Genomic DNA, 13566 nt, shown 5'->3' on the forward strand with positions numbered 1-13566 from the left:
GTAAAATAGGTAGGCACTGATAATTTATAAAAGATTTAATATAATTATGCAACAACGCACGCTTCTTTTGTTAATAGTATATTATTATTATTTATTACTACATATTAGTACCGTGAGTATCTATCCATATTCCATAGCAAACTTATGTGAACTAAAACAGTTATGGGTTATATCAATAATTATAATTTAATTATAATATCTTATAGGTGCATGGTTATAATTATTAGGTATTAATTAGCAATTGTTATTTACCATAATCTTCAAATATAGTAAATATAGTAACATAGTAGCCACTAACTATACATTCTTCATCAATAAAAACATAATACAATATTACAATAATATAGGTCGGTATAGCCGGTATAGATACGAATTAAACTTTATTGAAAAAATAGATAAATAAACTTGATATGTAACTGTGTAGTCAATATATTTAAATACTGAACTCAATATTTATTAATACAAATTATAATTTCATTGCTTTTTGCAAAATATTAATATTTAATTAAAAAAATTTTTAAAAATAAAATTGTAATAATGATGAAGGAATAATTGCTAGGTGTATATTATATATCGTTCATATGAATATCCTAATACTTAATAGTATAATATATCGAATAGTATTTTTTTTATGGACATTGTCACATTATTGGTACCAGGTATCTCAACACTTGTCACCTGTTATTTATCATATAATTCGTCAACTACAATTATATTTAGTACAAATAATTACATAGTTATAATGTACATTTTCTGTTATATAGTCAAACATCTATGATGATATACCTGCACGGGCTGCACTTAGTTTTAAAATGGTGACCATACCAATTAAGCTATTAAAGGACGTACTAAGATGTCACAATGTTTAACTATATTCTTAATAATATAGTAATATAATTTGAAATACAATAACTATATCATGAATCATAAGTCATGATAATAATATATTGATATGGGTAATACTTTTAAAGTTTTTAAAATTATTTATTATTAGCACTAAAATAAATTACCACAAAATCCGGAAATTTCTAGATTGTATTTTAGTTGCTCATAAATATACTGTATATACCTAAGACATAAAAGTATATTTAATCAATGTCTAATAAAGTAATAAAGTTACCATACGTCACATATACAGATACAGTATTGGTTAAACTTAAACGTATAGGCACTAAACATGTAGATAATGTTGATTTAATCAATTTTAAAAATAACAATAAGTATACCAATCCATAAAACCGTAATATAAACCATGTAGAAAATTATAGATCAATGTTTCATGGCAACTTTCTCTAAAATATTTGAAAAAATAATTAAATTAAGATTTGCTATTTATTTCGAAGCAAACTTATTACCGACTACCTCTAATTCAATTTGACCTTAAAAAAAGACAAAATACTGCAAGTGCTAATACCAGCTTAACTTATAAAATTCTATAATATGCAATGGATTGAAAAAAAAATCAATCAGTTTATTTATAGATAAAAGTAAAACCTTCGATACAGCATGTAATAAATTATAACTTAAAATAAATAAATAATTTAAACCAAATCGGTATTGAATACAAAGCTCTTAAAGTTCAAATAAACAATGCAAAAATAAAAAATAAATGTATGTCCTTAGGAGTAATTCAGGGTACAATATAGGAATATATTATATATTACCCGAGGTCAACAAATGGCGACCCGCGAACAAATTTTATCCGGCCCGTGGACAAAGAATAAATAATAGGTATACTATGACAACATTATGTGTTATTATATGTACTTAGAATTTTGATGGCCCGCGAAAAATTTTCAGATTCCGAGTGTGGCTCTTAAAAATTATTAATTGGTGACCCCTGTTATACATACTATCCCCTTTATTATAAGTATATATTATTTATACCACAGGTGTCTATGTGTCTGTCTAATCACTAAACTAAAAGTAATCTATATATAGATGATATATCTTTGATAATGACCGGCATGCGGCAACACGTGGAATACAGTAAACAAATAACAAAAATATTAAAAAAATGTATATAATTAAACAGTTTTTTAATAATAATAAAACTGTCTTTTTAACCTTTTCAAATTAAAAAAGAACATCTCCAAATATTACCATTTTAAAAGACCATGACCCAATAAAATGTAAAGACAATATAGGTAGGTAGATACATTGTAAATGCCTTTCCATAAACAGTGTTAATTTATACAAAATACTTAGGAATTACATTAAACTAACATTAACGATGGAATATGTGAATCTTAACATTAAGTCTAAAATTATGTAAATTATATACTTTTTATAATATGGCAAAACTATTTTTAATATGCAATGGTTAAAATGCCTTAACTAAATCTAAAATATGGTAATGGTATAGACTATAGTGGACGAAATACATATTATTAACTGCTTACAAATAGCACAAAAAACCTCTCTAAAAATATTATTTCGTAAAAATAGATTTTTCCGATTAAACAATTTAATATACTCATAATATCAAAACTGTTATTCGTAAAACAATTAAATAATAAAAAATAAAAAATCATTATATTATTTAGCACTAAATAATTTGACATATACGGCAATTCATAAACACAAATCATAGATTATACAAGATTAGAAAATCTAATATTTCTCAAAATAAACACCTCAAAATATTATAACAGTTAGCTGAGTTAACCCAGTTAAGATTATACAAAAATCTCCTTTTTTGATATTGATTATTAAACAGTAAAACATCATTATAACATTTGTAAAACATCAATTATCAATACAATAAACTTTAATTTATAATTTATATAATATATAATATATATTTAATTATTATTATTGTTTTTTAGAGACTTGTCTATCTCAAAACAAAGATTTTATCTTTCGTGTTAGATGCTGCAGTGCATATCAATATAAGTAGGTAGGTAACTAATTTATTAATTAGGTAAATAATTTATTATCAAAGAAATATATATATATATATTATGTTATTATATACGTAGTACGTATGTGTTGGGGGGGTACTTGGGTCTTAGACGTATGAATAAGTAAGCTCGGCGACTGACGACCCAGTTATATTCACTAGATTACCTAATTTATTCGTATAGGTATAGTATATTGTTATATAAGCAAATGCATTGTGTCTGTAGTACATTTAAGCGTTTCGTAATTATTAAAACTCATAGGTACGTATTACTCAATTACCTATAGTCAGCGCAAGCCTTTCACTCACGGCTATCCGTTCATATAATGTTATTACGACCGTCCACTATAATACTATATACTATGTTATACATATTTTATACGACTGCATAATAATAAATAATAATTATAATATTATTAGTATCATATATGTGCACTTTACACACGCGCGTGCTGGTGTGCTGCAGTATAAGTAGATATACCTACGTCACGCGCTCACGCGATTACCTACGTTATGCACTTATTATACTCGTTGTTACACGTTACACCATGTTATACGATTTACGTGCATACGGGTTTACACTGTTCACAGCCTACGAATCGCGATCATCAGTGAAGACCGGAATGCTGGATAGCCGCGAATATCACCAATCGACATAAACATTGGAAGTTTAACGTTCACGCACAGACTAAGTACATGAAAGTATACGAATTTTTATAATATTATGTTGTTATAATAAAATAATCTAAACCGTGCACGCGTTCTATCGACCACCGCTGTTTTCGTTCGTATTTTTAGAAATAATACCTAAACTATACTCGGGAACGCTATTAATAGATTAATGTATGTTTTGTCGACAATTATAACGAGTGAACAAGAGTTTCGCGTAAGTGCCAAACGGGAGGTCAGTGATGTGTCGATGTGATGATATGGGTGAGTAGATGGTATTTTTTTCCTAGGTCGCAGCGAATTTTCGTTTTGGCACGGAAAGTTGGAAAAGTGAAAAACAAAAAAAAAAAACACCTGTTCGAAAAGTTGCCCTTGAAACGCCGTATCGTCGGATGTTTTCGCGTCGCGCGATAACCGTAGTCGGACTGATAACGGCTGCAATCGGTCGAGTAGGGTACCCACCGCAGTATCACGAACTGCCAAATTACGGTGACGGACGACCTTAAAGTGCTTTGTTTATAAATAAATCCGGTGCCAGTGGGTGTACGAGTGTACACTCGTCACTCGTTCTCGAGTCTTGGACGTTGGTGGATGGTCTTCGCCCGTAAGCCGATTAATCGTTTTATTGTTACGGCGACGACGGTGGATCGCGGAGCTGTGAAATGATCTGCAATTGCGTTTAGTCGAAAGCAGTGCCGACGACCGATATGGATTCGTTCTTAGACCTATTCGACCCGGGCACGAGTCCTCCGACCAATTGCGACGTATGGCCAGAAGACGACGACGATGCTTCCCGTCTGCCGCCCGAACCGCAAATGGGCAACGTCGAGTACAAGCTCAAACTGACTAGTCCGTCGAAGTTGCGCTTTGAACATCTGGTCACGCAGGTGAGACATTTGTTTTATACTTTACGTTTTCAACAAAATTCATGACATTATGCTTATTTGTGACTAGCTTAAGTGGAGGCTAAGAGAGGGGCACGGTGAAGCTATCTATGAGATCGGCGTCGAAGACACGGGAAAGCTAACCGGATTGTCTTCTGATGACATGAAATCCAGTTTAATCACACTGGATCAAATGGCCCTCAAACTCGGTGCCACTACATCAGTATTACGAGAAAGATCTGTCAGAAAAGACAAAATAGTTGCGGAAGTCTTAGTTAGAAAGGTTTTTATTTTTTATATAAAACTATTATTTATATGTGTGATTTACATTTATATTTAATATAAGCTGTATTAGTCTTAGTAAAAATAATTTCTAACTATCTGACAAATTAAGACAAAATTATCTTACAAATTTATTTTTATAATATATATTTTATATACCTAACTAATTTAAATTGAATTTAAGTAATATTTTATAATAATAGTAGAAATTCTATAATATGGTCGTAGTATAAACATTTGAAGATTTTATATTATCTATTACTTCATATTTTTCAACCTTTTAGCTATGAACATTTAAATTTATATTTTTTCTTATAAAATAATGTGTATTGTTACATATTATTAAAATAATGTAAATATGTAATATTAACATAAAATATTTTATTCATAAATTATTTAGAGCTAAAATACTTTTTTATTTATTGATTTTTGAGTTTAAAAATGAAACATTCATGCTTATAAACAACAAATTGCTTACTTATTTGTTTTTTTTCATACGTGTCATTCAAGTTGTACAAATGAAGGTCAAGTTCATAATCTAAGAAAATGACTATTAGTCGAATAAAAACTGATCATATAATTTATTTACTAATTTCTTAATAAAACTATTTTTTTTTTTTTTATTGTATTATATTGCATACATAAATTGTTTATTTAAATGAATATGAAGGTTATTAAAAATTTTTAATTTTACAACCTGAAAAAAAAATTTTTATTTTACTTTACTCTATAGTGATCTTTTTGATATATTAAGCAAGTCATTTTATTTTATTTTGATTAATCTTATCGGGATTCAGATACACAATAAAAAAAAAAGATTATATTTATTTTGCCATCAATAATATTGAAGATAATATTATATTATGAAGATAATTCTTTTATAATAACTCTAAAAATGTATTAATCACATATAAATATCAAGGCCATATTTTATAAGCACAATTTCGACTAATAAACAGTTAAGAATTTAACTGAAAGTAATTTAAATACATCACTATTTTCATTAGTAAAATTAAAATTATAAATTATTGGTTTTAGCATAAAACATTAATTCTTACATTATTATCATGAAACCAGTTAATTTAAATATAATTTATAAGTATTTATTATCAAGTTTATTATGTAATTACTATTTAAAATAATTACGAGTTGTATTAATTGTATAATACATGTTTAAAGAAAGGATATTAATTATTTTAAGTATATAATATATATATTCTTAATATTAGTACAAAATGTCATATTTTTTAGAGCAAGTTTAATTTAATACAATTTGTATGATTTAGGTTCCAGATGACCAAGAATGTATTGAAGTTATGGTTGCTGTGTTAGGAGGTGCAGATGCTGGTAAGTCAACTCTTCTTGGTGTCTTAGCACATGGTGAATTCGATAACGGTCGTGGTAGTGCACGGTTAAATGTTTTAAGACATTTACATGAACTTAGATCTGGACGAACTTCTTCTATATCTCATGAAATTCTCGGTTTTGATACTGAGGTAACTAAAATGTATTATAGTTTATCAATGTATAAATAATGAATAAATTAAGGTTAATACTACACAAACATTTATTTATAATATAAATAATTAAACTTAAAACAAAAATTTAGGGTTACAGCTTTAAAAATTAAATTTTTTATATAAATTAAATAAATAAATTTTTTCATCATAACTATTTACAATTTGTATTGAATTCAATTTAAACATTTTTTAGGGTGATGTAATTAACTATCAAAAAGCACGTACAGCTGAAGAGATTAGAGATCGTTCATCCAAGTTGATCACATTTCTTGATCTGGCTGGACATAAAAAATATCTTAAAACTACCGTAGCTGGTTTAAGTGGTTACTGTCCAAATCATGTTATGTTAGTTGTGAGCAGTCCAGCTGTAAATGTTTCTAGTCCTACTCAATTAGACATGACCAAAGAGCATATGGATTTAGCATTAGCACTTAGGCTTCCATTTTGCATTGTTGTTACAAAGACTGACATTACTCCTGCAGACAATACAATTAATTGGTTGGAGTCAGTGTTGAAATCAATTGGATGTCGAAAAGTAAATTATATTACTTGTTTATTATCTGTTTGAGAATCTATTAAGTTTATAAGCATATACATTTTTAATTTCAGGTTCCTCTTGTTATTAAATCTGACGATGATGTCATTACAGCAAGTTCAACACAGCCAACACAAAATGTTGTACCTATATTTACCATATCCAGTGTTACTGGTGAAAATTTAGATTTACTAACCAGATTTTTATATGTTTTACCACCGAGTATAAGTATAAAAGAAAAAGAAAGATTGGAACAGGTACAATAATATCATTTTCTTCTAAAGTTGTTTAAGTGTGACCCCACTAAGGTCGATAAAGAATATATTGCCCTACTACTAATTTAATAATAGAATTTATGTTATAATTGAATACTACATGACTAAAACTTTAGCTGTACTTATTTGTATTTCTTTAGGCTGTAATTATGATTTATTTTGCAAATCTTGTTTGTATATATATGGTTGGCATTGTTGGGTTTCTGTAATTTGTTATTTTAAACTAGCAATGAATAGATTTTTCTCAAGTTTTTGAATATAACAATAGAAGAATTTTACTATAGTTGAAACCGGTTATATAGTTGCAAATCAAATTTCAGGACATTTAATTGAAGATCACGGAAAAACTTATATTTTATGTGCTAATTTGTATCAGTTATATAATGATTATATTATTTACAGATATTGAATGTTATTTTTGGTATTTTTTAGAAAAAATGTTATCATTGTTTGATAATTTCATTATCAGGAAGTTTATGTACTTAATTTTAGTAAACATGCGATTAATGAATATCAGAGAATCTATAAGAAAAAATATAGTTTAACAAACTAAGATAACAGAATTTTTTAATATGCGATAATTCTAATGCAAATACTTTTATTTTACTTTTTATTGTATATAAGTCACGATTTAGTGATAAAAATATGATACATCATAATATTATGTTCATGTATTATATTATAAATTATTTTTAACATTTAAAATTATGACTCAGTTATTATGATCAATTTTTACTGGTGTCCCTTGAATGTCATAAACGGTTCTACTATATTTCATTTCTCTAAACATTAAATGTAGTTTAATAGATTCAAATTTATGAAAACTGTTATCTTTGAAATAATTAAAGTAAGGAAGACAACAATGAACACATTTTTGTAAATTAAAATTGATAAGAATGATTATTGGCCTAATTTTTTTTTTTTGTCAATTGTTTATTATATATTTTATTATATAATATTGATATTATTGATGTAGAAAATGTGTATCATGTATATTATCATAATTTTAAAGACACCAATGGTATTCAATTATAGTGATTGTAAATTTGTATATTCAAATACAATTATTATATGGGTGCAATACATTTTTCAACAGCTTAAAGTATCAAATTTTATTAAGTCCATAATATTTTGATTATACTTTTTTTTAGGAATGTTGTCAGTTTCAAATAGATGAGATTTTTAAAGTACCAGATATTGGTACGATTGTCGGTGGTGTACTTACACAAGGTGTTGTGAATATAGCTACAGAATTAGTCATAGGTACTTAACAGTAAATTTATTAAATATTAAAATATTAGTGCAACAATTTTAAGTTTTTTTTTTTTTCTAGGTCCTCTCGATAATGGAACATTTGTTCCAGTCACTGTACAGTCTATACACAGAAATAAAGCTCCATGTCGTGTAGTAAAAGCAACCCAGAGTGCATCATTAAATTTAGAAAAAGCTATACCGGGCCTGAGGAATGGTATGGTTTTATTGGGATTAGGCGTGAATCATAGTGCCTGTATGTTCTTCCAGGTATAGCAACAATTTAGTCGTGTTGAAAAAATTTTTGTTATCTGGATTTAATTTGTAGGCTAGGATTGTGGTACTTTATCATGCAACATCTATACATAATGGATTTCAAACCACTGTACACATTGGGAATATACGACAAACTGCTGCTATTGTTGCTATCATGGAGTGTGATAAACGAGGCATGCACACAAATGATTCTGCATCAGTAATATTTAAGTTTGCACGTCATCCAGAATATGTAACAGAAGGCATGAGGTTATTATTCAGAGAAGGGCAGACTAAAGGAATTGGAATTGTTACACAGGTGTTTGCTTTGCAAGTAGTGGCAGGATAAACATTTTGTTTGTATATAACCGACAATTGATATTTACACAGATGAATATACTAAATAGTACTATAAAATAAACTTTTAAAATAAAATCACGTGTTGTATACAATATTTTTTACTTAATATAATGAATAACAATTTTATTTATAGTACTAACAATATATTTTAAATTTTTAAAGTTAATTTAATATACAACTATAAATATATCATTATTTTTAAATTTAAAATAACCATTCTTAATCATTTTATGGAGTCTTTTTATGTAATATCCATGTTCAACGGTTAAAGAAAAACATGATAGCATTTTAAGTATAAATTAATAAATGATTCATTAGACATTTTTTTTTAAAGTTTTATTACTCTTTTATTCAATATTATCATTTTATGAAAATTTTATGCTATCATTTTATGAAAAAAGTTTAATTGAAAATTGCTGTTAATTGTGTAGGTTATTATCTTTTACAAACACATTAATAAAGTAAAATTGGAATATCAGTTGGGTTTTAGGAAAGAAATTAAAATAATATTGTTTGGAAATATGATTTTGCATATTAAGTTTTAAATTGACTATTTTTATTATGAATGGTAATATTACAATTTTTACAAACTCATAAAAAGACATGTATATATTATAAAAAAAAGTTGTTATTTAATATGTTTAATGCTTGTATATGTAAAAATAACAAATATATTAATAGTTTTTTTGTTAATTATAAGATAATTTAATGATTATAAAAACTACAATTTATTTATAATTTAAATATTAAATATAATATATTTTTAAAGGATACAATATAACTTAAATGTTAGATTTATCTTTTAATGTATAAATTACTTAAGAATTTAATGTCTATTTTATATTTAATTAGTATTGTATTAAATGTATAGTGTAGAAATAATTTTCATATTAGTTAGAACACTTATTTATTTTAGTTACGAAGAGGTAAACCTGAGAAAAAGGAATGAAGTACAAAAAGTTATTTTAACTTATAATTTTAGGATTTATATTTTATAGTTTAGTTGTAAAATGGTGTGACTGAGTTATATATTTTAATTTAAAGAGTATTCAGACACTAAACTATTTAAATAGAAAAAAAAAATGTTATAAGTTAAGTACATAATATTATTATCTTAAGTTTTTTTTTTTTTTAGTTTAAATGTAATAATTGTAACTTGTGTTCAATGCAGCACTATACAGCTTAAAAAATAATATTAAATACATCATTTATCAGTACTTTTGTTATAGTTTTTAAATGTTATTTTTAGTTATCAATGTTATATTAATCACTTACTAATTTTTCCCCATTAAACAGTTATTAATATAATACAATTTTTGCTTAGATATTCATTATTAAGACACCTATTTTTTAAATTAATTTTTTTGGAAATGTGTACTATATTTTAGATAGTTTTTTTAATACCTAGATTACAATTTTAATAATTTCTAAACAGAAAAATTGTTTGAACGCGGCTGACTTCCCGCCGAATTGTCTGCCTGGCGTCATCGCTAAAGGCTTTACAAGTCTCGCGCGATCGGTGTGGAATGTCCGCGACAGTCATCCCCCCTCTACGTACTCCTGGCCGGCCGATGTCCACTACAACTTTCGTCCGATATAGCCGGTCTGTCTTTTGCCAACGACCGAACCTGGCGTGTCCAAGTGCTCGCCCGTTCGTCCCGTATTTTTTTGTTCATTGACCTCGTGGTTAGTGGGCCTGGATTTTGGGTCCTTCAATAGTCATGACTTTTTATTTTGGTGTGCGCTATAATCGTCGTAAGCTCCGAGACAGTCGGGGCCTGACGTGTGCGTCACACTCCGTCGCCTATAGTATATAATTCCGCGCGACATTATATTGATACATATATCTACGTCAAAAGGCTGTCGCCTTACCAGCCCGGATTCAAACGTGGTCGTGCCGAGTAGCGGAACAGGTTATCCTTTCTTTTTATTTATTATTGTTGTTATCATTTATATTGTATGTAAACAAAAATCTGTTTTTTATTCATTATTAATTATTAGTATTGTTATGAATAATACGGGACCGCCTATTTAATATGATTATTATTATTATATTTACGCTGTTTTTTTATGGTTATTATAATATGTCTGGCGCCCAGCGTCCCTTTAGCTTATTATAATTATGTTGTATATTAATATTTCATACAGTAGGTGACCCTCCTCCCGTCCATAGCATTACGCGAGTCGTTGCCGCTAACCGCGATATTAACAGTAGGAGCGGAACGGCGCACAAAAATAAAATACCAACTTGCCACTTGGTACAAAACAGTGGCTGGAAATACATACTTGTCAGTTTGACTAGACAATCTTATTTGTGCAATGCGAGGATAACTGTGTAAGTACTATTTATAATCAATGGTACAATGCATATACATGCAGCAACCCGAGCGCATGCCAATACCGATGCAAATTAATGTGCCACGTTTAGTCCGTGACACGTTATGTCAGTGATGTAATTATGTCACTACAATGTTTTGATATATAATAAATTAATAAATTAATATATATCGTCGTCACTGCGGCACTCAAAGATGACATATGCTGTCAGCAATTGTCAATTGGTTGTGAGTTTCCGTAATCTCATAATCACACGATATTTGATTAATTTTAATTTTATTACTTTTACAATATTTTTGTGAGACGTCTCCGACACCGACATTATGTATTTGTACGATCACAAAATACCATTTGCGATTTGGATAAGCTTCTTTATCGGTTGTCGTATTATTTTTATGCGTCCCTGCCCTCTCCACGATTGCATTCAGCTGTCCGACGACCATCACTGCCGTTGCGACGCGTAAACGTCGTACAACAGGGCCGTTTTTATATTGTGCGTTCGAGTGTACCACCACTTCATAGAGGAAACCTAGTCGGTATTAAAAGCACTTTTTTGCAAAAACTAGTAAGAAAGTATTCGAGTTGAAGGATTTATTTTAGGACCCCGAAATTTTACACGCGTCGTCAGTAGTGTCGTCGAAACGGTTTTCCTACAAAAATTATTTATCGGTTTTCGTAACTTTTTGACGACATTCGTTACTTTTTCACTATTTCACCGTAAAAACTGGTTTTACAAATTTTTAAGTGTTTAAATCGTAAATGAAGCTTCCGCAAACGATGTGGCGAGAATGAGGGACCGTCAGCCTATGTTTTCATGTAATAAAAATTGCGAAAACCCAAATATTTAGTACTTAAATCCAGTTAAAACCATTTTCAAAAAAAAAACTAGTATGTAAGTTTTCGAGTTGAAGGATTTGTTTTTGAATCCTGAAACTTTATACACGTCTTCAGTAGTGTCGCTGAAACAGTTTTCCTGCAAAAAAAAAAACCGAAACATTCGATATTTTTTTTTTTATTATTGGTTTTTGTCACTTTTTGACAGCATTCGTTACTTTTTGACCGTTTCGCCGTAAAAACTGGTTTACACTTATTTAAGTGTTCAAATCGTACAAGACGCTTCTGCAAACGTTATAGCGTGCACGAGGGACCGTTGGCCTATGTTTTTATGTAAAAAAAATGCGAAAATCGTTTACTATATTATTATACACGCCTATTAGTTGCTTCTGTCTGCATTAATGCAACTATTATATAATATTATAATATTATTATAATTCAATAATTTTAAATTTTCTAACATATGGTTTACATTTGACACAATAATTATTTTTTCTATACTTATAATATTTTTGAACGATTTAAACCTTCAAACAAATCAATTTATTACTTATACAACATTCTTATTCAAATGACTTTCGACTAGTGTATTCACAGTGTATGACTAATGGATGTTCAGCTATCGTTAAATCAGCTGCAGATAGTATTTTGAAATATTGCTCGAGTTTCCCTGATCCCCTATCAATTTTTCAAATTTTTTGCTAATATTTTTGTTATTTTTACTTTATAGTGTATATAATATTCGATTATTCATAGACCGATGATTAAAATGGAGTGGACTGGAAACAAGAGCTTTTCACTAAAGGCTAGTAAAAGCAAAATATACATTTTGAAAAATGAGCATGACTACTAAAGTAAGTGCTGCATATATTGGTTTCAAGAGCAATGTTGATTTTTCTTTAAGGAAACTTTGTCTAAATAACTCTAGACATTAATATTAAATATATATATATGTTTGTATTCGGCAACGGATATTAATATACATCCAATGAATATTAGTTAAAACTCATTAAATTATTCATTATTTAATTTTATTTGTTAACAATGTTTTCGTCGTTAGTAAAAAATAAAATAAGTAGTATTTGCTACGAACAACCATTTTATTGAAGTATAACATGAATAAATAATATATTAGTAGAATAAATGTGCCATGGTATAATGATAAGTGGTTCTTTAATCTTTTTTGAATAAAATATGTGGGTGGTGCATACGTGCAACTGAAGTCTTTCTGGAAAACTTAAGTTCACTTTGCCGTACGCCACTAAAGTCATAACAGGATAAAACGTATGAAATAACACAGAATCCTTTTAGTTATTACAACTATTATTTAATATAATATAATGTACTGACATATTAATTATTTCGAATGAAAACACAAACAAGAACTAGAATACATTTTATCACCTATCATTATTAAATACTAGCTTATTATGTACAATAATACAATGCGTCATAATAATTT

At 28.1% G+C, this 13566-nt stretch overlaps 1 protein-coding gene across 1 annotated transcript; it reads left to right on the forward strand.

Annotated features, from left to right (window-relative positions):
* Positions 1–4278: 4278 nt before the first annotated feature.
* LOC113551405 (GTP-binding protein 2) lies at positions 4279–9011 on the forward strand. The gene is made up of 8 exons (XM_026953634.1): positions 4279–4458; positions 4526–4738; positions 6024–6233; positions 6451–6792; positions 6867–7049; positions 8219–8330; positions 8401–8588; positions 8647–9011. Exons 1-8 carry the CDS (start codon positions 4279–4281, stop codon positions 8920–8922), a joined length of 1704 nt encoding a protein of 567 aa, XP_026809435.1. The 3' UTR covers positions 8923–9011.
* Positions 9012–13566: the final 4555 nt, after the last annotated feature.

The sequence above is a fragment of the Rhopalosiphum maidis genome, chromosome 2 (assembly GCF_003676215.2).
Source record: "Rhopalosiphum maidis isolate BTI-1 chromosome 2, ASM367621v3, whole genome shotgun sequence".
NCBI classification, from domain to species: Eukaryota; Metazoa; Arthropoda; class Insecta; order Hemiptera; family Aphididae; genus Rhopalosiphum; species Rhopalosiphum maidis.

Excerpts from the sequence above, each read along its gene's own strand:
- LOC113551405 (XM_026953634.1), top strand. The coding sequence starts at position 4,279 with ATGGATTCGTTCTTAGACCTATTCGACCCGGGCACGAGTCCTCCGACC. Across the intron at positions 6,234-6,450 it reads TTCTCGGTTTTGATACTGAG|GGTGATGTAATTAACTATCA; the intron begins GTAACTAAAATG and ends AACATTTTTTAG. Across the intron at positions 6,793-6,866 it reads AATCAATTGGATGTCGAAAA|GTTCCTCTTGTTATTAAATC; the intron begins GTAAATTATATT and ends TTTTAATTTCAG.